General features: G+C 33.0%; 1 protein-coding gene across 2 annotated transcripts in view; it reads right to left on the reverse strand.

Annotated features, from left to right (window-relative positions):
- Nucleotides 1–11,049, reverse strand: part of pyroxd2 (pyridine nucleotide-disulphide oxidoreductase domain 2) — a 31,498-nt gene extending 20,449 nt beyond the window's left edge. Inside the window, exons 1-7 of one of the 2 annotated variants that reach the window (XM_073919569.1) lie at nucleotides 10,416–10,557; nucleotides 10,123–10,228; nucleotides 9,938–10,031; nucleotides 8,293–8,366; nucleotides 6,255–6,410; nucleotides 3,988–4,141; nucleotides 3,776–3,837 (exon numbers count right to left, since the gene is read on the reverse strand). In XM_073919569.1, the coding sequence (XP_073775670.1) occupies nucleotides 3,776–3,837; nucleotides 3,988–4,141; nucleotides 6,255–6,389 (351 nt within the window). In that variant the 5' untranslated portion in view covers nucleotides 6,390–6,410; nucleotides 8,293–8,366; nucleotides 9,938–10,031; nucleotides 10,123–10,228; nucleotides 10,416–10,557. Of the gene's footprint in view, nucleotides 1–3,775; nucleotides 3,838–3,987; nucleotides 4,142–6,254; nucleotides 6,411–8,292; nucleotides 8,367–9,937; nucleotides 10,032–10,122; nucleotides 10,229–10,415; nucleotides 10,558–10,871 lie in introns of those variants that run through there. The other variant, NM_001256216.1, reaches the window with a different exon arrangement.
- Nucleotides 11,050–21,537: the final 10,488 nt, after the last annotated feature.

Below are 21,537 nucleotides of genomic sequence, written 5' to 3' on the forward strand. Positions count from 1 at the left end.
TGGAAAAAAATAATTGAAAGGCTGATGGCTTTTCATTTGCATGTTGTTGTTTTCTGTTGTAACTATTAACTACTATTTTTAACTTCTGTAGGTTGTAGATAAAATATGCTAATTCTAATAGTTCAAAAAAATTTATTTGACTTTTGGAAATCAACAAACAACCCACTGTCATTGTCCCGTGACCCCCACTTTGGAAATGATCTCTGAGTGGCGATCTCAAAATCAAAGCAAAAATAGACTTGTGCTGAAAACATTGTGCCTACAGTACCAGCCTCTATAGGTGAGGTTAATATTAAACTAAACAAATGAATAAATGACTATGAAAAATTATATTGTTGTTACACTGTTTTTTGTGTTGTCATTATGCTTTTGTTTATACGGTAGGCCTATTTTTGTGTGCGCAATGTTTGTATATTTATAACCACATCAGAGGAATGTAGTGGTCGTGATTCACTGGCATTGTTCTTTTGGCGGTCGCGGGCTAGAAGGTTTGGGAACACCTGATCTAAAAGTCCATCTAGATCAGAGATGCCCACACTGGGGCCCACAGGAAAAAGTTGGCCCATAACCTTTGATTTGGCCAACCATGCCATCTGAGAATGGTTTAGAGATTTTCATTTTAAATTTAATGTAACCATATATTTGTTTGTTTTATTGTTAAACTACAAAAAATCTATCTGAAATTAAATGTTTCAAAGCAAATGGTGTAAATTACTCAGATTTAGTTGAAAATGACACACATATGACACATAGAGGACAATGAAGAGACTTTGGTGAGCGAATCAAGGCAAAGGCAGATTCTAAATTGACAAGTCTAGTGTATTCAGCATTGAACTCCAATGCATTATAAATGGGATTCTTTATTTTTTTATTGCAACAAGTTTTAATTTAAAAAGTTATACTGCATTAGTTGATATGATTCATTTATTTATTAATATTATGAAAGGAATTTGAAAATTACACATGGCAACTTTAATGTTAGGCCCACTGCTATCAATGATATTTGGTTTTTGGCCCTTTATTAGGCATGGGCGGGTATAAGATTTCAACGGTATGATAACCTTAGATAAAAATATCATGGTTTCACGGCATTGTGATTACTGCTACCAGTTAAACTCTGCTGTTGTTTTGGGATTTCCGCCTGGATTTTGCCTACCCAATATTAAAAGCTACCCAAATCCACATGCAGAGGTGTAAATACAAAAATTTGGTATTATTTTAAAGAAAACCCTTTGAATTTTCATAAACACTATTAAAAGTGTTTAAAATAACTGTATATGTTGTCTGTGTTATGATAAACACCTAAAAAAAGAGCAGCTTTTTGTATTTTTTTTTATAAACTCAAATTTGAAAGTGTACTTTTTAAGTTCTGTGTGGTCTAGGGGTGCTGTAATTAATTTTGGTGTTTCCTGGAATCATAGGAAAAAAGAAAAATGTCTCTACCATAATCTATGCAAAAGTTATTGTATTCCAACTGATGAGAGGTGCTGTACAAGCCACAGGGATCGATCATTGTTTTCATATTTCACTATTCTTTTGTTTGATCAAACATAATTCACTGTGTTTGGACCACGTCAGACATATAAAAGGATTAGTTATGCACATCACCTCAAAAACAGAGGAGAAATGGCACTGAAGCGCACAGCATAAGGTAAGAGATGACAGTTGTCTGTGCTATCTGGGGCTGCTTAGTGATGATAAATGTATTGTTTTCACTTCTGTGCCATGATGGGAACACCGCGATTCATTCGGCAACTGTTTGATATGTGAATATAATTTAGTAAATAAATGCTAGAACCGCATGAGCACCGCCAAGAGCTTTCATTTGAGCTATAACTTGTACATGTGTCATATGAAAAATATGAAAATGAACCAATGTAAAATACTTAGCTCGGGAATTCAAATTACAGTGTATTTAAGTGTAAATAACTTTTGTACAGTAGAATAAATACCAAAAGGATGCATATGTGCATAAAGTATAGATTCTACACTTTCAAATGAAACCGCTTAAGGGGGTCTGGTGCTATGGATGCTATGCTATCCCATGATGCACTTCAAGAGAATTCATGAATGGGAGTGAAGCGAGTGTGTCATGTGATCATAATAAAATGGCGAATGTAATACGTTGGATACCATTCATATTACTGACATTAATACTGTATAGAGCACAATTTTCTAACGTCGAGTAGTAAATTCAAATGCAGTACCTACTGAGTAGTAGGCGGTTTCGGACACAGCCAATTATTTTGGAACAGTAGACATGTCAGACTAAATAGTTTAAATCAATCATTGACTTCTGCTGTCTTTATTAGTTTCAAAAACACAGATTTTCTCAGACTTTTCTGCTGGAGATACTATTGCCCTAAAAAAAAAAAACACAATCTTACATATATACCATAGGAACGGTTTAGGGAAAAATTTTGGAGGTTTTAAAACCTTGGGCTCTAATTTGACGGTCGATGCGCAAAACGGAAAGCCCAGGGCGCAAACGCATTCAGGGCATGTCAGACTCCATATTTGGTTATTTTAAGGATGGAAAAATCCGCTTTGCGCCGTGGCGCATGGTCTAAAAGGGTTGAGTTTATTTTCTTAATGAGTTATAGGTGTGTTTTGAGAATAAACCAATCATCTCCCATTCCCTTTTATGAGCCAACTGCGTCGCGCCATAAGCACATTTGCTATTTACAGGACATAAAGTAAGTGCAAGTGGAAAAACTGAGCATTTCACTAGCAAACAGTTAACAGTAAACAGTTTTTTTAACAGAAAACGGTTAAACAGAGCATCTACCGCACAAGAATGAGAGATAATCGATCTACTTTCACTTTTGCTCTTGTGGGTAGGGAAACCTTTACGCACAGACATCTATTAGCCTATAAATAATTAATTTCGTTTGTTAAGCGTAAATATTTGTTTCAAAACTATTTCTAAATTCAGTTCTAATTTCCAGCAAACGAATAAATGAACAAAAATAACGAAGTGTGTTCAAAAACAGTGATTTTTCATATTTATGTAGGCTAGAAAATAATGTTTTGTAAAATTTTTATCCTTTATATTTATATCCTATATTTTTTTATTATATCCTATATATATTCTTAATATTATAATTTTTTCATATGTAAAGATATTTGCGTATTGCTCTACTTCTTGTTTGTAGGCTATTAAGCAGTGTGTAAGCGAGGCACAACTCTGCACTGGAGTTTAGACCGGGTTTGTTTTGGTCTAATGAAAAATCTATTATAGTTTCTCCAAATAGCAACGCGCCAGCGGTCCGCCTCAGAACGCCTTCCTTTTTAGACCAGAACGCCTATGGGCGCACATCTGAGCCCAAATGAATTTGCTATTTAAACAATGTGGTGCAAAACAGCAAAACGACACTGGCGTCAAGCTGAAACTAGCAAATAACATTTACATCGCGCCTTGCGCCACATTGCGCCGGGTGTATGATAGGGCCCCTTGACTTTTCTATTATACCTTGAAAACAGTTCATCCATGTCTACCTATCAAGTGGAAAAAGTCCAGACACCCCTGATGTAGATATTCATATTATAATTTAAATATGAGCATTTTTATAACTCCTGATTCATTTCTATTTGTTATTAAAATTATATCTTTAACTACAATGGAAAGAGTCATAAAAAAGATCATTGGGTCACTAATAGTTTAATTTTGTGTGCTTTCATAATTTTACCATGATTAAAACATAATGGATTTGCCTTGATTGGGGACTGGTAATTATTCATCCAGATATATCCACAAATTTAATGCATGTCTCACCTTCATAGCTGGAGCTGTAACAAGTTCATAGAAATCTGGTATATTCTTCCCCAGCTTCAACCCTTTAAAAAAACAAGCACATGGATTTTATTTTAATGCTTCAATTTTATAAGCTCTAGTTTTATAGGACTCTCTGGCTTATTAAAGACACAGAAAAAGAATGGAGGAAAATCTGGTTCATCATCTCTTATATAACCATGAAGCATCATTACCAGACTTCACCAAAGGTTTCAAGCTCCTCAGGGCAGATAATCTCTTTGTCAAAGAGCCCTGAGTCAGACCTGGAATGTCAACGGGTGGAGCGTCTAACAGTGGGTGGATGGCGCAGGCCAGTGTTTCCAAATAGCGTAAAAAATCAGGATACACCTTTTGTAAAGAGAGACAAAAAATAATGTTAATTCCATATTTTTTTATTGTATATAGTTCAAATTATTTTAGAAGTAAAGACTCATGTGCATTAAAAAAGCAAAAGTCTACTTTTAATGTTCTGCAAAAAAATTGGCACCTTTGCTAGTGGTAATCAGTGTTGGGTGCAATTGCTTACAAAGTAACTATGTGCTGTAATTAAATTACTTATCTGCTGAAAAAAGTCATTTAATTAGTTACTTATAATAATCAACAGTTCTGTATAAATCAATTCAAAGAAGCAAAGTAACTTTAAAATTAAATATATAAATATATTTTGCAGGTTCTTTTTTTCTATCAGACGATGCTTGAGGAAAAAAAATTTAAGTGAGAAATTATTCATTCATTTTCCTTCGACGTAGTCCCTTATTTATCAGGGGTCGCCACAGCGAAATGATCCGCCAACTATTCTGGCATACGTTTTACACAGCAAATGCCCCTCCAGCCACAACCTAGTACTGGGAAACACCCATACTCTAATATTCACACACACACACACTTATACACTATGCCAGCTTATTCAATTCACCTACAGCGCATGTCTTTGGACTGTGGGGGAAACCGGAGCACCCAGAGGAAACCCATGTGAACACGGGGAGAACATGCTTGAGTGAGAAATTAGTTCACAACAAAATATGCTATAAATTCAAAGATAAGGAGTCATTTTATGTATGCATATCTGATATTCAGATATTTTGCATAAAAAAGATCTTTTAGCTTAAGATAGTCACACTTGTCATGCAATTGCACACGTCAGAGACAAAGAATTGAGCTTTAAATAATGCCAATATAGGGTAGGACTGCACAATATATCATGTCAGCATTGATATTGCAAAGTGCAAATCTGCAATAGTCACATCGCAGGATGTCAAGCAATTTCAAGTCAAATTAAACCATTTGGACACAATATAATATAAAGTTTGCCACTTTGTTTATTTATACAATGAAGAATAGTGTTATTTTATATTTGAGTATTGAATTATTAGAATACCATAAAGCTCTGTTTACATCTTTTTTATCTTTGTTCTCATCTGTGCTTTAATTTATTTTATATGTATAATTTTATCATTTTGTACATTTTATGCAGACGTACTACAGTAAAAAATCACCCCAACCAATGTAAAACTATGAATTCTTTCCAAATAGAGTAATCCTGTGAAATTATATTCATAACGCATTACATTGCAGAAAAAAAAATATTGCAAAGTCAGTTTTCTCCAATATCGTGAAGCGCTAATATAGAGTATGTAATATGGAATATGTTGTCATTGCTTTGAAACATTTTTTGATTTAATACAAAGTTTAACTTTTTTATATTATTTATTGTTTTGAATGAGGCTAAAAGGCTGTTTGACTCTAAAGAGTTAAATTTTTATTGTCTATGATTTTAAGTACAATTGGAATTATGCATTCAACAATTACATTATTTTTTGACAATTTTAATGTGAATATTAATTAGTTATATTTTTTGGAAATAACTTACCAAACACTAATGGTAACTAGATTTTCGTTTTTAAACATATACTTTAAGACGGCGCAGTAGGTAGTGCTGTCGCCTCACAGCAAGAAGGTCGCTGGTTCGAGCCTTGTCTGGGTCAGTTGGCGTTCTGTGTGGAGTGTGCATGTTCTCCCTGCGTTCGCGTGGGTTTCTCCGGGTGCTCCGGTTTCCCCCACAGTCCAAAGACATGCGGTACAGGTGAATTGGGTAGACTAAACTGTCTGTAGTGTTTGAATGTGAATGAGTGTGTATGGATGTTTCCTAAAGATGGGCTGCAGCTGGAAGGGCATCCACTGCGCAAAACATATGCTGAATAAGTTGCCGGTTCATTCCGCTGTGGCAACCCCAGATTAATAAAAAGACTAAGCCGACAAGAAAATGAATGAATGAACATATACTTTAGTCAAGACATTGATCGGTTTTAGTCAAATTTAGCTGAAATTATACAAAATTCTTTGTATTTTAAAAGATATTTCTACCTCATTCATGATTAAAGGAATTGAGTGTGTTACAACTACCCCCAGATTCCCCTTCTTTGCTTTTAGAAAGTTTATGAAAGTGCTTTTGACACTCAACCTTGGCGTCTTTCTCAGAGAATTTGCCAATCTCTTGCCGCGTATTTGTCAGGTCAGATCCGAGCAGTAAAGACCGCGGTGGTCGCCCTCCTACACCATCCTCCAGCATGGGGGTAAATGAATAGGGGTCCCTCATGTAAACCTTCAGGCCATGTTTCTGTACAAAAAGACACTCTGTGGAGAACTGCTGTCATCTTAGCTTGAAAGGGGGGAAAAGTCATCAATCATCTGTTTTCATGTTTCTGTTGTGAAAAGAGTCGGCTATTGTGATGAAAGATATATTTTTAAAAGCTGTATTTGCAAATTATATAAAAGAACACTCAAGTTAGAGATTTCACTTTCATGTGTTCATATGTGTTTAGACACATTTTAAAAAATGCACTTTGTAATAGTGTCAAATAAAAATTTTGCATTTTAACTATACTTCAAAGACAAAGTTATGAAATCACATAAAGATTTAGTCCTACCTACACTCACCGGCCACTTTATTGGGTACACCTGTAAAACAGCTCATTAGCACAAATTTCTAATTAGCAAATCACATGGCAGCAAATCAATGCATTAAGGGCATGTAGACATGGTCAAGACGATCTGCTGCAGTTTAAACTGAGCATCAGAATGGGGGAGAAAGGGGACTTGGGTGATTTTGAAAGTGGCATGGTTGATGGTGCTAGAAGGGCTGGTGTCAGTATTTCAGAAACTGAGAATGATCCGAAAAAGAGCAAATATCCAGAGAGTGGCAGTTCTGTAGGCGCAAATGCCTTGTTGATGCCAGAGGACAGAGGAAAATGATCAGACTGGTTCCAGCTGATAGAAAGGCAACAGTAACTCAAATAACCACTCAATACAACAAAGGTATGCAGAAGAGCATCTCTGAACGTACAACACCTTGAAACATGAGTCAGATGGGCTACAGCAGCAGAAGACCACACCGGGTGCCACTCCTGTCAGCTAAGAACAGGAAACTAAGGCTACAATTTGCACAGGTTCACCAAAAATAGAACAATAGTATATTGGAAAACCGTTGCCTGGTCTGATGAGTCTCGATTTCTACTGTTACATTAGGTGGTAGGGTCAGAATTTGGCATCAACAACATAAAAACATAGATCCATCCTGCCTTATATCAACGGTTCAGGCTGGTGGTGGTGGTGTAATGGTGTGGGGGATATTTTCTTGGCACACTTTGGGTCCATTAGTACCAATTGAGCATCGTGTCAACGCCACAGCCTACCCGAGTATTGTTGCTGACCATGTCCTTTCCTAAATGACCACAGTGTATCCATCTTCTGATGGCTATTTCCAGCAGGATGTAAAGCACGATGTCATAAAGTGCGAATCATCTCAGACTGGTTTCTTTAACATGACAATGAGTTCACTGTACTCAAATGGCCTCCACAGTCACCATAACTCCATCCAATAGAGCACCTTTGGGATGTGGTGGAATGGGAGATTCGCATCATGGATGTGCAGCCAACAAATCTGCAGCAACTGCGTGATGCTATCATGTCAATATGGACCAAAACCTCTGAGTTATATTCAAAGTACCTTGTTTAATCTAGGCCATGAAGAATTGAGGAAGTTCTGATGGCAAACGGAGGTCCAACCTGGTACTAGTAAGGTGTACCTAATAAAGTGGCCGGTGAGTGTATGTAAAGAGCAAACTTAAAGTTCAAATGTATATATTTATACTATATTACATTTTAGCTGTGTTAAAAGAACTGAATGAATGAAAAGGTTAAAAAAAAGAAAGGTTTGCAAAACTAGTATAAAAGATCTGTGCCACAAAGAACTTTTTATTGAAGTTCTTCATGAAAACATTTATTTCTTTGTGTGAACATTTTGAAAATCTAAAGAATGTTTTCCACTTTAAATGTTTTTCTAAGTTTTGTGGAATGGAAAGTTCCTTTGTATGTTAAACTACTGATGCAAATGAAGAGTCTTTATTTTTTAAGAGTGCAGTTGCTTGAAAGATATTTAAATAAACTCTGTACTGGAAGTAAAATGAGAATGTGGCTTGTAACATCAATATGAAAATCACCTTAAGCTCCAGGTCCTGGTAGATGTGTGGACGTAATAAACTAAGCAGATAGGAGGCCCTGGAGAAGTGAAACCCTGAAATAGACAGGCAATTCCCAAAGTCATGCAAACTAAACAGATAAACGGCAGAATGTAATATTTTTTAGGGTCAGCAACAACCTATTAGGCCTACTTATTAGCTCTGAACAAACTTCTAACAGAGTTTCTGCAGGTTAAATTTAGGATTTAAGAAATTTTTAAGACTATTCTGATCAAATTTCAGACTACATTATTTCTGTTGACTGTTTTCTAATTATTTTTACTTGCCCCATTTAAAAAAAATCTAATTTAGTTATTTCTTAAAAACATAATTCAAATAATGTGTCAAAACAAGCAAACTCTACACTACCTCACAAAAGTCTTGTCATTGATCCCATTTGTAAGAGCATAAATTAATAACTTGATTTCTAGGTGATCATTTGGAACAGTGGCAGAAAGTCAGATGAATTCAGATGAATCATCTGTTGAACTGCATTCAAGTCATCACAAATACTGTAGGAGACCTATTGGAACCCGCACTGACCCAAGACTCACAGATCTGCAAAATGGATGGCAACATCAACAGCCTGAGGTATCAACACATGTGTGCTGCCCATTACATTACAAACCACAGAAGAGGACAAATACTTCAGCAGTATAGTGCTCTTTCTCATACTTCAGCCTCCACATCAAAGTTCCTGAAAGCAAAAAGGTCAAGGTACTCCAGGATTGGCCAGCCCAGTCACCAGATATGAACATTATTAAGCATGTCTAGGGTAAGATGGAGGCATTGAAGATGAATTCAAAGGATCTTGATGAACTCTGGGAGTCCTGCAAGAACACTTTCTTTGCCATTCCAGATGACTTTATTAATAAGGGATTGGAGTCATTGCAGAGATGTATGGATGCAGTCCTCCAAGCTCATGGGAGTCATACACAATATTCATTCTTTCTCCACTGCAGCATGACTTTATATTCCATACTGTACATTATTTATGTTAAGTGACAAGACTTGTGTCTAAGCAAAGTCAGACCTTACTGTCCTAATGAGATAATTAAAAATCAAGACATAATCATATTTTATTTTGGTAAGATAAGTGTAATCTAGAGGCTTTCGCCTTTGATATAAGCCACTTCTGATACCAAATGATCAACTTGAAATCACTTGTTGTTCTTAAAACTTGGATAGGCAACAAGACTTTTGTCAGGTTGTGTAGTTTAATGAAAAAAACACAATTTTAGGTCCAGGTCAGTGTCCTCACCAGGTACTTATAAATACATGGAGAATATGTTGGTAAATAGTGTTAGTATTGGTAAATAGTAACTTTTGTTCTATTGAGTTGTATTGTTGGTGATTGTATAAGTCTTGGCCTGCTTGGGTAGCTTTACGTAGAGAAAAGAAAATTAAGACTTCTTTAAAATTATTCAAGACTTACAACCCATATTTTAGTGAATTTGAGACATTTTAAAACCTAAAATATAAGCTAGTTTTTGAAATTTAAGACATTTTAAGATCCTGCAGAGACCCTGAACAAAAGCCTTTATTTTTTTCTATTAGAAATTAATCTTTCGCAAGTCTGTAAGGGATTCATTTGACCTTGTTGTGGCTGATAAATCTAAACTCACACCTGGAATGATCTCTTCAGACACAGCTGCTCCCCCAAGCACATGTCTGCGCTCCAGCACTGCTGTTCTCAGGCCTCCCTTCTGCAGATATGCTGACTGCACAAACCACAAGAGAGTTTCTTGAAATGAAACTGTTGTGCAATTACAGGTCAGCTACATAATAAGAACACGTGTGGTGTGTACTTACAGCAATGAGGCCATTGTGACCTATGAAAGGAATGATAAAAGAGAATGAATGGAGCAACTCATTTTATGCTGTTCAAAATAGTCTGAAACCTATCCTTTGCTAGATGCTGTAAAGGAGCACATGATTGTATCGTTCAAATGATGCAGAGATTTGCAACACCATTTAATAAGTAAAAGAAATAGAATGCTCTGAATGTTTGAGCAATACATAATCTTTTTTCCTGCAGGAGGTGCACGGAGGCTCACTGTAGGCAAATACACTATCGAACAGCATTAGTCATTCGGATACTTTACCTGATATATTTGCAAATAGTCAGAGGTGTTTGAAAAATACTGTTTACAATGTTTAGTATCTAGCATATATCTTTACATTGTCAAGTTTTTTTAGTTTTTAAACAACAAAACAATCCTCTCTCGACGACTCTAGATCGACTGTGACTGGCTTTGCTTGGCAAGCGTTGAGAAAAGTAACAAGTGCCACGTGACATCTTGTTTATGCAATACTTCTTAACGGTCTTATTAATATTTTTAACTACCAGATGAGAATAAGAAATGTTGATTAGACATGGAGTAAAACACACAACAAAAAAATCGTTGAGAAAACAAAATAGTATTTTATCCATCAATCTAACATGACCAATCGGAGAAAACGTACTTGCAATAAGCCCCGCCCACTTAAGAACTTAACTTAGTGCATGCAACATTTGTATTTCTGTGTTTTAGGCCTTGCATGAAAGTGTATCTACCTACCTGCACCGATAATAACTGCGTCATACTGAGGTTTGAGGGCAGTGCTGCTGTGGCTGCATCGCTGTGTGACTGAAATAAAGGCTCTGTGCGCGCGACCTGCTCTGACTGACACAGCCATGACGAGTCCGGGTGGCCCTCAAACCCAGAGCTCAAACTCCGTAACTCCTCCCTCACCGCCACAATATAACGAAAACTCCAATAACAAGGTATTTTTACTCTCTCAGTAACACTCCGCCCTGTATGGAAAAAAGATACATCAGGGGTCTTCAAAGGGGTGCTTGGCACTCTCAAGGGACCACAAGTGAGAGCTGGGGGCATATAGAATCAATTAATAAGTGAAAATGACGGTAACAATCAGTTTAATTAAAATAAAGGTAAAATGATTACACTATGGTCAAATATTAGGTAATAAACAGATGTAATATTTGTAAAGTAAATTTAAAATTTAAAAATGACAGTAGTTTGTTTATTACCTAATATTTGACAATAGTGTAATCATTTTACCTTTATTTTAATTAAGTTAATTCAGTTACTGTCATTTTTTTCTTATTTTAAATTTACTTTACCAATATTAAATCTGTTTATTACCTAATAGTTGACATCAGTGTAATAATTTTATCTTTATTTTAATCAAATTAATTCAGTTACAGTTATTTCTGCTTATTTTAAACTTACTTTACTGATATTACATCTGTTTATTACCTACTATTTGGCAATAGTGTAATAATTCTACCTTTATTTTAATCAAATTAATTCAGTTACTGTCATTTCTGCTTATTTTAAACTTACTTTACTAATATTATATCTACTAGTTTGTTTTTTAACTAATATTTGACAATGTAATGTAATCATTTTACCTTTATTGTCATTAAATTAATTCAGTAGTAGATATAATATTAGTAAAGTAAGTTTAAAATAAGCAGAAATGACAGTAACTGAATCAGTTTGATTAAAATGAAGGTAAAATGATGACACTATTGTCAAGTATTAGGTAATAAACTGATTTAATATTAGTAAAGTAAATTTAAAATTAAAAAATGACAATAACTGGATTAATTTGAATAAAAAAGGTAAAATGATTACACTATTGTCAAATGTTAAGTAATAAACAGATGTAATGTCAGTAAAGTAAGTTTAAAATAAGCAGAAATGACAGTAACTGAATCAATTTGATTAAAATAAAGGTAAAGTGATTACACTACTGTCAAGTATTATGTAATAAACAAACTAGTTGATGTAATATTATTAAAATAAGTAAAGTAAAAATTACAGTAACTGAATGAGTACATTTCATTACTGTAAAATAAATGTAAAATGTTTACACTATTGTCAAATATTAGGTAATAAACTAGATGTAATAAAGTAAGTTTAAAGTAAAAATGACAGTAACTGAATTAAAAAATGCATTTGATTAAAATAAAGGTAAAATGATCACTTGATTGTCAAATATTAGGTAATAAACAAACTAGTATGTAATATTAGTAAAGCAATTTTAAAGTAAGTGGAAATGACAGTAACTGAATACATAAATATTTAATTAAAATACAGGTTAAATTATTACAATATTTAAAAGCTAATTAAGCAATAAATATGTTAAATATATATCGAAATAATAAATATCTAAATTTTTTCTCCAAATAATTTACAAATATTTGTTATATAAAGACATGAAACAATAAAGTATATGATATGGATATGTTAGTTTTGTTTACCTATAGGCCATTAAATACCTAAATTAATGTTAAATTAAGTTGAACTAAATTAAATTAAAACCCTACATTATTTAACACATTTATTAAACTAAATGTACAACAAAACAACCTTTTTTTAAAAAATATTTTGCACATATTTATAATATTAATGTTCGTGAAACACTTAAAAGTTCATTCATTCAATTTTTTTATGTGTATGAATGTATGTTAAATATGTTAAACAATGTAAAACCAAGTACAGAAACGTGGCTGAAAATACCTATAAAATGAACTCTGCTGTTTTTGGTCAATCTTTACACAATGTTGACAGCTGTTTAGCTCGTCTGGATAACTATTCACAGCAATGGTATTAAACATATACCTTGTTGTTGATAGTGTTGCATTGAGGTCCAAAGGTAAGTGGAACAGTCAAAGGGTGAATTTATATAAACCTCTTTACAGTAAGCTTCACATTATAAGACATTAACCTTGGTTTATAATATATAGCTAAATAGAACAACAGTTCAAACTTTTACATCGTCTCCAAATTACCCCATCACGTAGACATAAGTTTAATCCAAATTATTCTCCATTCTGTTTAACATGCCAAGTTAAAGAGGGTGATTGTATACATTGTATTTGGAACTGTACATATATCAAAGGCTATTGGGTACAGATTTGTAGGAGATTAAGTCTTATATTTAATACAAGATGCGACTTCGATTCTCTTAATTTCTTGTTAGGTCTTACTGATAATAAGTTGAAGAGTGCAAGAAACAGGAAGTTGTTTAACTTTCTTATGCTGCACGTAAATTTATTTTTCTCAAATGGATATCTAATAAACCACCAACAGTATCAGAATGGCATAAAGTAATATTTGATCTTATGTCATTGGAATATTTTACTCACTGGTCAAGGGGGAAAAGGGACACTTTTTATCAGATCTGGACTCCATTCCTTAATTTTGGGGGTCCTAGGATTTCAGGTACATTTTTGCAAAACCTTAGATCACCATAAACCTTGGTTAATTTATGTACTTTTCTATTTTTATTATTACTCTGTATTTTTATGTCTTCTTTTTGATTTTCATTATGTGCATTATAAATTTGTTGGTTGTAAGCTGTGGTCATTGTTCTGTTCTATTTTGTTTTGTTAAAATAAAGGCAAAAAAAAAAAAAAAAAAAAAAAATATATATATATATATATATATATATATATATATATATATATATATATATATATATATATATATATATATGTGTGTGTGTGTGTGTGAATGTACATATATAGCTAAATAGCAGTAGGCCTCATTACTTAACACATGAAAAAGTCCACATGTTCATAATAAAATATCAAGACAAAACAAGTTATTTAAAGAGTTTTGCACTTTAATATCCTGGTACTCAAGTCACAAGGAAAAATCACAAGACGGAGCCAAATGATCTCACTTCAGAGCCTCAAAGCTCCATTGTTTTGAACCTTTTTTTTAACAGTACTGAGAGCATTGTGAAATGATTATAAGATAAACTGTGACCAACATCTGATTAACAAAACCAAATTTACGGACAACATTGTAAGCACAAGTGGTTATTTACTGGGTGGAAGTTTTGTCATCTCATTTAAATTTGATCTGGTTGTTGTTGGTGGGTTTTTATTTATTTATCCTTAGGAAGCCTTTGACTTTGTTATAATTATTATTATATAAACCCAGTAAATTTTTATATATATATATATATATATATATATATATATATATATATATATATATATATATATATATATATATATATATATATATATATATATATATATATATATATATATTGTTATATAAATATTGCAATATATATTGTTAGATCTCACTCTCCACACCAGATAAATAAGATTTAGCCCTGGACGCCAGATCTTGTTAGGAAATGTCAATTTCTCCAGGTATCTGGACAACAAGTCAGCCGAGTTTCCAATACCAAAACCTGTTAACTAGTTTTCACTTGAATAACAGTCTCCTATCAATATAGGAGTTGACTGAGAAAACCAGAGAGGAGCAGAAGCAGGAGAAGAAGTAATGATGATAAAGAAAGAGCAGAGTTTATTGAATAATTTTAGTTGCGTATGATTCAATGCTCAGACTTCAGGATAAACCCAACAAGTGTTTTTATACCACAAGCAACAGCAATGGAAAATTACAACATTGCCCAGTGACAATACATAACTTGAGATGGAGAAATTATCTCTTACTCATGAAAACAAGTGTCACTTGAACCCACAGTCAGATTATAACAATTTGGAAAAATGCAAAAAATGATAATATAGCAATAATTAGAGGAAAATAGTCATAATAAAATATATATAAAAAAACATAATAAAATGACAATAATCAAAGATAATAATCAAATCATGAACTAATAATCAATAAAATTATATAATTAAATAAATGACTAATGATCATATGATTAAATAAAATAATTAAATGAAAAATTAACTAATAAAGGGCATCACGGTGGCACAGTGGGTATAGCACTTTCGATTCAAAGTAAGTAGGTCGGTGGTTCAAGCCCAGGCGTTTCTGTGTGGAGTTTGCATGTTGGCATGGGTTGCCTCCGGTAAAGTGAATAAGCTAAATTGTCCGTAGTGTATATGTGTGAATGCAAAAGTGTGTTCCCAGTTTTGTGTTACGCAGCGTCCGCTGGATAAGTTGGCGGTTCTTTCCGCAGTGGTGACCCCTGATTAATAATTAATTAAAGAGACTAAGCCGAAAAGAAAATTAATAAATGAATGAATGAATAAAAGCAAATGAAAATAAAACACAACACCAATTAATGGTTGCCTTCTTGAAACAACACACAAATAGGTTTGCTACAAGGATTCTCAGATCCATATTCAATATATAAAAACTATACACCGTTGAAGTCAGAATTATTAGCCCGCCTTTGATTTATTTTTTTCCTTTTTAAATATTTCCCAAATGATGTTTAACAGAGCAAGGAAATTTTCACAGCATGTCTGATAATATTTTTTTCTTCTGGAAAAAGTCTTATTTGTTTTATTTCAGCTAGAAAGCAGTTTTAATTTTTAAAAACCATTTTAAGGCGGTTCATTCCACTGTGGCGACCCCGGATTAATAAAGGGACTAAGCCGACAAGAAAATTAAAGAATGAAAACCATTTTAAAGTAAAATTATTAGCCCTTTTAAGCTTATTTTTTTAGATTTTGTATTCTCTTTCATTAATTTAAGCTTGATTTTTATTTTTTTTCGTCAGCTGTGAATAATATCATGATTCAACAAAAACTTACATTTTTCATAAATATTTTGGGTACAAGTCATGCATGCTAAAATAATTAAAAAGACAGACAGACAGACAGACAGACAGACAGACAGACAGATAGACAGACAGATAGATAGATAGATAGATAGATAGATAGATAGATAGATAGATAGATAGATAGATAGATAGATAGATAGATAGATAGATAGATAGATAGATAGATAGATAGATAGATAGATAGATAGATAGATAGATAGATAGATAGATAGATAGATAGATATAGATTTTTGCCATGTTATTTGGGGGCAATACATTCACTACAATACACTAAGAAGCATAGCAGTAATAAATAAATAAATAAATAAATGCATAAACATGCATACATAAATTCATGCTTCCACAAAGACATGTTGTTTTATTCCAGTAGGTGGCAGCAAAGACTTGACATCTTAAGAGAGGATCATCTTTACACCACCAAAGTCATTATAAAAAATGATTTAAAAAAATAAATAACACATTTAGACATTTTATTACTCTTTATTTACTCTTTTTATTTACTATTAATATCATTATTATTACTGAACTTTAATTGAGGTACTAATACTTATACACTCTCAGAAATAAAGGTACAGGAGCTGTCACTGGGGCAGAACATATTCGTGCATACAAAAGATACATATTTGTATTCAAAGACTTCAAAGTGGTACCTCAAAGGTGTAAATTAGTGCTGAAATGTAGTTAAAAAGTACCTTTGAGGTACCATTATGTAACCTTTAGGTACAAATATGTATCTTTTTTAAAAAGTAGTACCCCAGTGACAGCTCCTGTACAATTATTTCTGAGAGTGTATAATAATAATAATAATAATAAGAAGAAGAAGAAGAAGAAGAAGAAGAACAACAACAACAATAATAATAATAATAATAATAATAACAATAATAATAATAATTATTATTATTATTATTTATTATTATTATTGTTGTTGTTGTTGTTGTTGTTATTTATTATGATTATTATTATCATTATATTAACATTATTAATATCAATAACAACAATATTAATAATAAATATTAACAATAATTATAATGCATGTTAATAATAATAATTATTACTATTGTCGTTATCATTATTATTGTAAAATAATCTAAAATTAAATAATTTGTTACATTATATATTTTAGCAAGGACGGATTTAACCAATAAGCAAAGTAAGCAACCGGCCTCTCCTTAGGCCCCCAGGAGATCTAAGGGCCCCCATATAAATACCCAGAAGTATAAATGATACCATACATTAAATATAACACCATTTTCTATCATATTTTGTATGGTGAGGGTCTAAAATTTTCAATTTGAACGTAATTATTACATCTGCGCAAATGTGTCCCCCACCTTCAATCATGGCAGTCAAATCAGTAAAGTTTAAAAAACTAAATAGTTCATTTATTATCTTTAGTTGTGAATTCATTTAAAAAAAAAATCATTTTAAAAGATTTACAATGTGCTTTACATGTTATTATTATTATTATATTGCATTACAATAAAATGTAGAAAAGGAGATCAAATGATATAAGGAAAAAAACGTCAAAAAAAAAATACAAATTTAAATAAAAAAATTAAAGGTGCATTTTAGAACTTTTGGGCCCCATGGCTGGAATTGCTTAGGGCCCCAAAATCACTAAATCTGCCCCTGACCATTAGTTATCAACATCGGTTAACGTGAACTGTACTTGTAACGATGAACAATAATATTGCAAAGAAAATATCTTAATCTTAATGTTAATTTCAATGTAGCTGCCGCCAACAAATACAGTTTTTAAAGATATTATAATCCACTATAAACTAAAATGATTTTCTATGAACTAAATACATGAACAAATCCTGTAAAAAAAATTATTGCTGTTCTTACCTAACACATTAAAAGACACATTATAGTCAGATTTACTCTTCTTTAATTTAAGCCTTTTACAGAATTATTAGCCCTCATGAATTATTAGCCCTAATTTCTGTTTAACGGAGAGGTTTTTTTTCTAGACATTTCTAAACCTAATAGTTTTAATAACTCATTTCTAATAACTGATTTGAAGACAGTATAATTTTCAAGACACTTTTATACAGCTTAAAGTACAATCTAAAGAATAAGCAAGGTAGTGTAATTAGTTGGTGTAATTCATTGTATAACAGTGGTTTGTTCTGTGGGCAATCAAGGAAATATAGCTTAAGGGGGCTAATAATATTATTACAATGTTTTTTTAAATATATATATTCTAGCCGAAATAAAACAAATAAGACTTTCAACAGAAGAAAAAATATCATTGGAAATACTGTGAAAAATTCCTTGCTCTGTTAAACATCATTTGGGGGGAGTATTTGAAAAAGAAAAGAGAAAATCCACAGGAGGGCTAATGTAGCCGATACACACTTAGGGTGCAATATTTACAATATTTCTCAGTGTATTCGTTTAAATAGTAAGATACACAACAACAGGCCAGATCACCAGGTTCACTAGGCGAGGGCAAAATGAAGCAGACACACCAACACAAGAACCAGACAGACCAGGAGAATGACTTTTAACCAACAGAAAGTTTTTACTTTCAAAAAATTTGAACGAATGAATCATGAAATGTAAAAACAACCAAATAAATAAATAAAATGTTTAAACAAAACAAGAAAAGACTTTTTCCTCTTTGTTTCCTTTAAGAAATCTTTTGTAGCTTTACTGTATCTATTTAAATTGAGTTTGTTCACTAATTGTATTATGTGTATATTAATATTAATATTAAATTTTAACTTGTGTATATAAATTTAGTTTTAGCTACAATGTATTTAAATCATTTTTATATTATTATTTAAATTGTATTTGTAATTTATGTATCTAAATTCTATTTATAAACTATTATGTATTTAAATTCTATATTTCTCTATATTTATATTTCTCCTTGGGAATTTAAATGTGTATTCTAAATTCTGATCTGTGTTACAGTAATCATTTTGACTTCAGCTGTAATTACAATAAACCACAGTGCTGAAAACATCAGTTCATTCAAAGCCGTTTGAATATTGTCTCTTTCCATTATGAAACAAGTCAGACAGCGCTGCTTCAATGGCATAAGATACTTAGGAAAAGTTCTCTTCAGCTAAGAGAGAAATCATCTTGACTGAAGAGCCCGTCTTAAGAGATCATAAGTGGATCTCTCTATGCTAAATAAGATAAGAGATGATGCATCACTGTCACGCTGATGGGACTGCAGACAGCTTTCAGAGACACATCTGAAGAAGAAGAAAAAAACAGGACGTTTGTGGCTTCTGTGCATTTTACTCGAGTAACAGAAGATAACCAAAGCTTAGGCCTTAAATCAATTCCAAAGTCAATTTGAGGTGTAATTGCTGTGACGCAGTATGTGCAATATCCATAAACTTCTATTTGTTTTGCTTATGCTGTGAAAAACAACTCTTATTGATTCAGGTTCTCAGAAGGAAAAGAAATAAAGTAGGCGGCTATTAGACAATCTAGGGTTTCCCGACACCTCGATCAGAGCAAGACGTCAGGGAATTATGGTCAAGACATGGAGATACACTATGAGCGTGCTGTAGCTGGGTTTTTCTTGAAGGAACACAGCTGGACAAACACACGGTCAACGTTAATTTGATCAGGGCCTGGGAATTTTGTTCTTGTAAGCGAAAATTAACACTTCATTCCCTTTGTCGGCAGAAATTCGACACTGTCGGCCTGAAGCCCAAATGAAGTTAGCTGAAAATGGCCCTGCTTTAGAGTATAATTAGCTTATCGTTGAGCATCCTAATTAATTTTTCTTCCAGAGAGAGGATTTTATGCTTTGAGTAAAGATGATGATGATGATGCTGTTGATGTTTTACTGAAGCTCTGCAGGGCATCAAGAGTTGTAAATTTTGTCATTATTTTTAGGCTAAACTTTATTTTCTTACTCTGTATTTTGTCTTGGGGTGGCACGGTGGCTCAGTTGTAAGCACTGTCGCCTTACAGCAATAAGGTCGTTGTTTCGAGCCCCAGCTTGGTCAGTTGGTGTTTCTGTGTTCTCCCATGTTCAAGTGGGTTTTCTCTGGGTGCTCCGGTTCATCCCACAGTCCAAAGACATGCGCTGTAGGTGAATTGCTAAACTGGCCGTCGAGTATGAGTGTAAATGTGAGAGTTTATGGATGTTTCCCAGTACTGGGTTGCGGCTGGAAGGGAATCCGTTGAGTAAAACATATGCTGGATAAGTTGCAGGTTCATTCCGCTGCGGCGACCCCGGATTAATAATGGGACTAAGCTGACAAGAAAATGAATGAATGAATAAATGAATATCTTATTGAGAGGAGTACCTAACTTAACTAAACCTGATTGAGCCGTCTCTACCACTTGGTTTAAGTACGTTATGCCAAAAAATCCACTAGTTGTCACTAACTTAATCAAAAGCACTCGTCACAACATTGCTTCTACATTGAAATCAAAAACAAGGAAATTAGTCCTGACATCATGTCAACTGTTTTTGGTAAAAATTTGCAAGGTAAGCATATTTTTTTGACATATTACCCTCTAAGAGCCCTAACTTTACAAAATTGTGTTACTTGGTGCCATGAAAAATATTAAGTGTGTTTGTATTAATTTTTTAAAAGCATACTCGACCAAATGGTTGATTTGTCACTTTATGGTAAAGGTAGAAAAGCAAAACTAATGTTTTCATATCATGCATTTCTGCAGTCTGAATGGACTGTTTGCTGAGAAATATTAACTTTTAATCGTTCACAGATTAAATATGACACAGCTTGTTATTTATTCATGAATATACTGAGATAATTTCTTCAATATGTATGTTTTTCGACACTTTTAGGTTATTTTTGGAGTAAATATAATGAATTTTTAGAACTTATGTGTTAAAATCACAACTTTCAAAGATGATTACTTCTTAAATGGCAAATACTTGTGTACCAGCATTAGCACAATTGTAAGAAATTGATATTTGATTGTTTGTTTTTTGTAGTTGTTTGATGGATGTCATAGTTTCTGGTACAAGAACTCACATCGTCAGGCTCTTTTACCAGAAAATCCCTTCACTGATGAGATAATTCAGCATGTTCACTCACATACATTCTCTCTCTCTCTCTCTCTCTCTCTCACACACACACACACACACACACACACGTACACTGCCCTGCACACACCTAAAATGTACACTTTCTCCCTACACTCTCACACATTCATATACTCTCACACACACAGTTCTCTCTCTCTCTCTCTCTCTCTCTCTCTCACCCACACAAAAGAAGGTAAAATGAAAGTCCCTTATCCACGTTTAATTAAAATAGCAGAAATACAGTCAGAATTATTCGCCCTCCTGTGAAATTTTTACTTTTTCTCTTTCAAATATTTCCCCCAAATTATGTTTAACAGAGCAAGGAATTTTTCACAGTATTTTCTATATAATTTTTTTCTTCTGGAGAAAGTCTTATTTGTTTAATTTCTGCTAGGAAAAAAGCAGTTTTAATTTTTTTTAAACCATTATAAGATCAATATTTTTAGCCCCTTAAGATTTTTTTTTTTTCGATTTGGCTACGTAACAAAACAACAGATATCCAATGACGTACCTAATTAGCATAACTTGCCTAATTTAAATTGCACTTTAAGCTGCATTCTACTATCTTAAAAATTTGCATAATAATACATCAAATACATACAAATATTGAATACTGTCAT

The sequence above is a fragment of the Danio rerio genome, chromosome 13 (assembly GCF_049306965.1).
Source record: "Danio rerio strain Tuebingen ecotype United States chromosome 13, GRCz12tu, whole genome shotgun sequence".
Taxonomy (NCBI): Eukaryota; Metazoa; Chordata; class Actinopteri; order Cypriniformes; family Danionidae; genus Danio; species Danio rerio.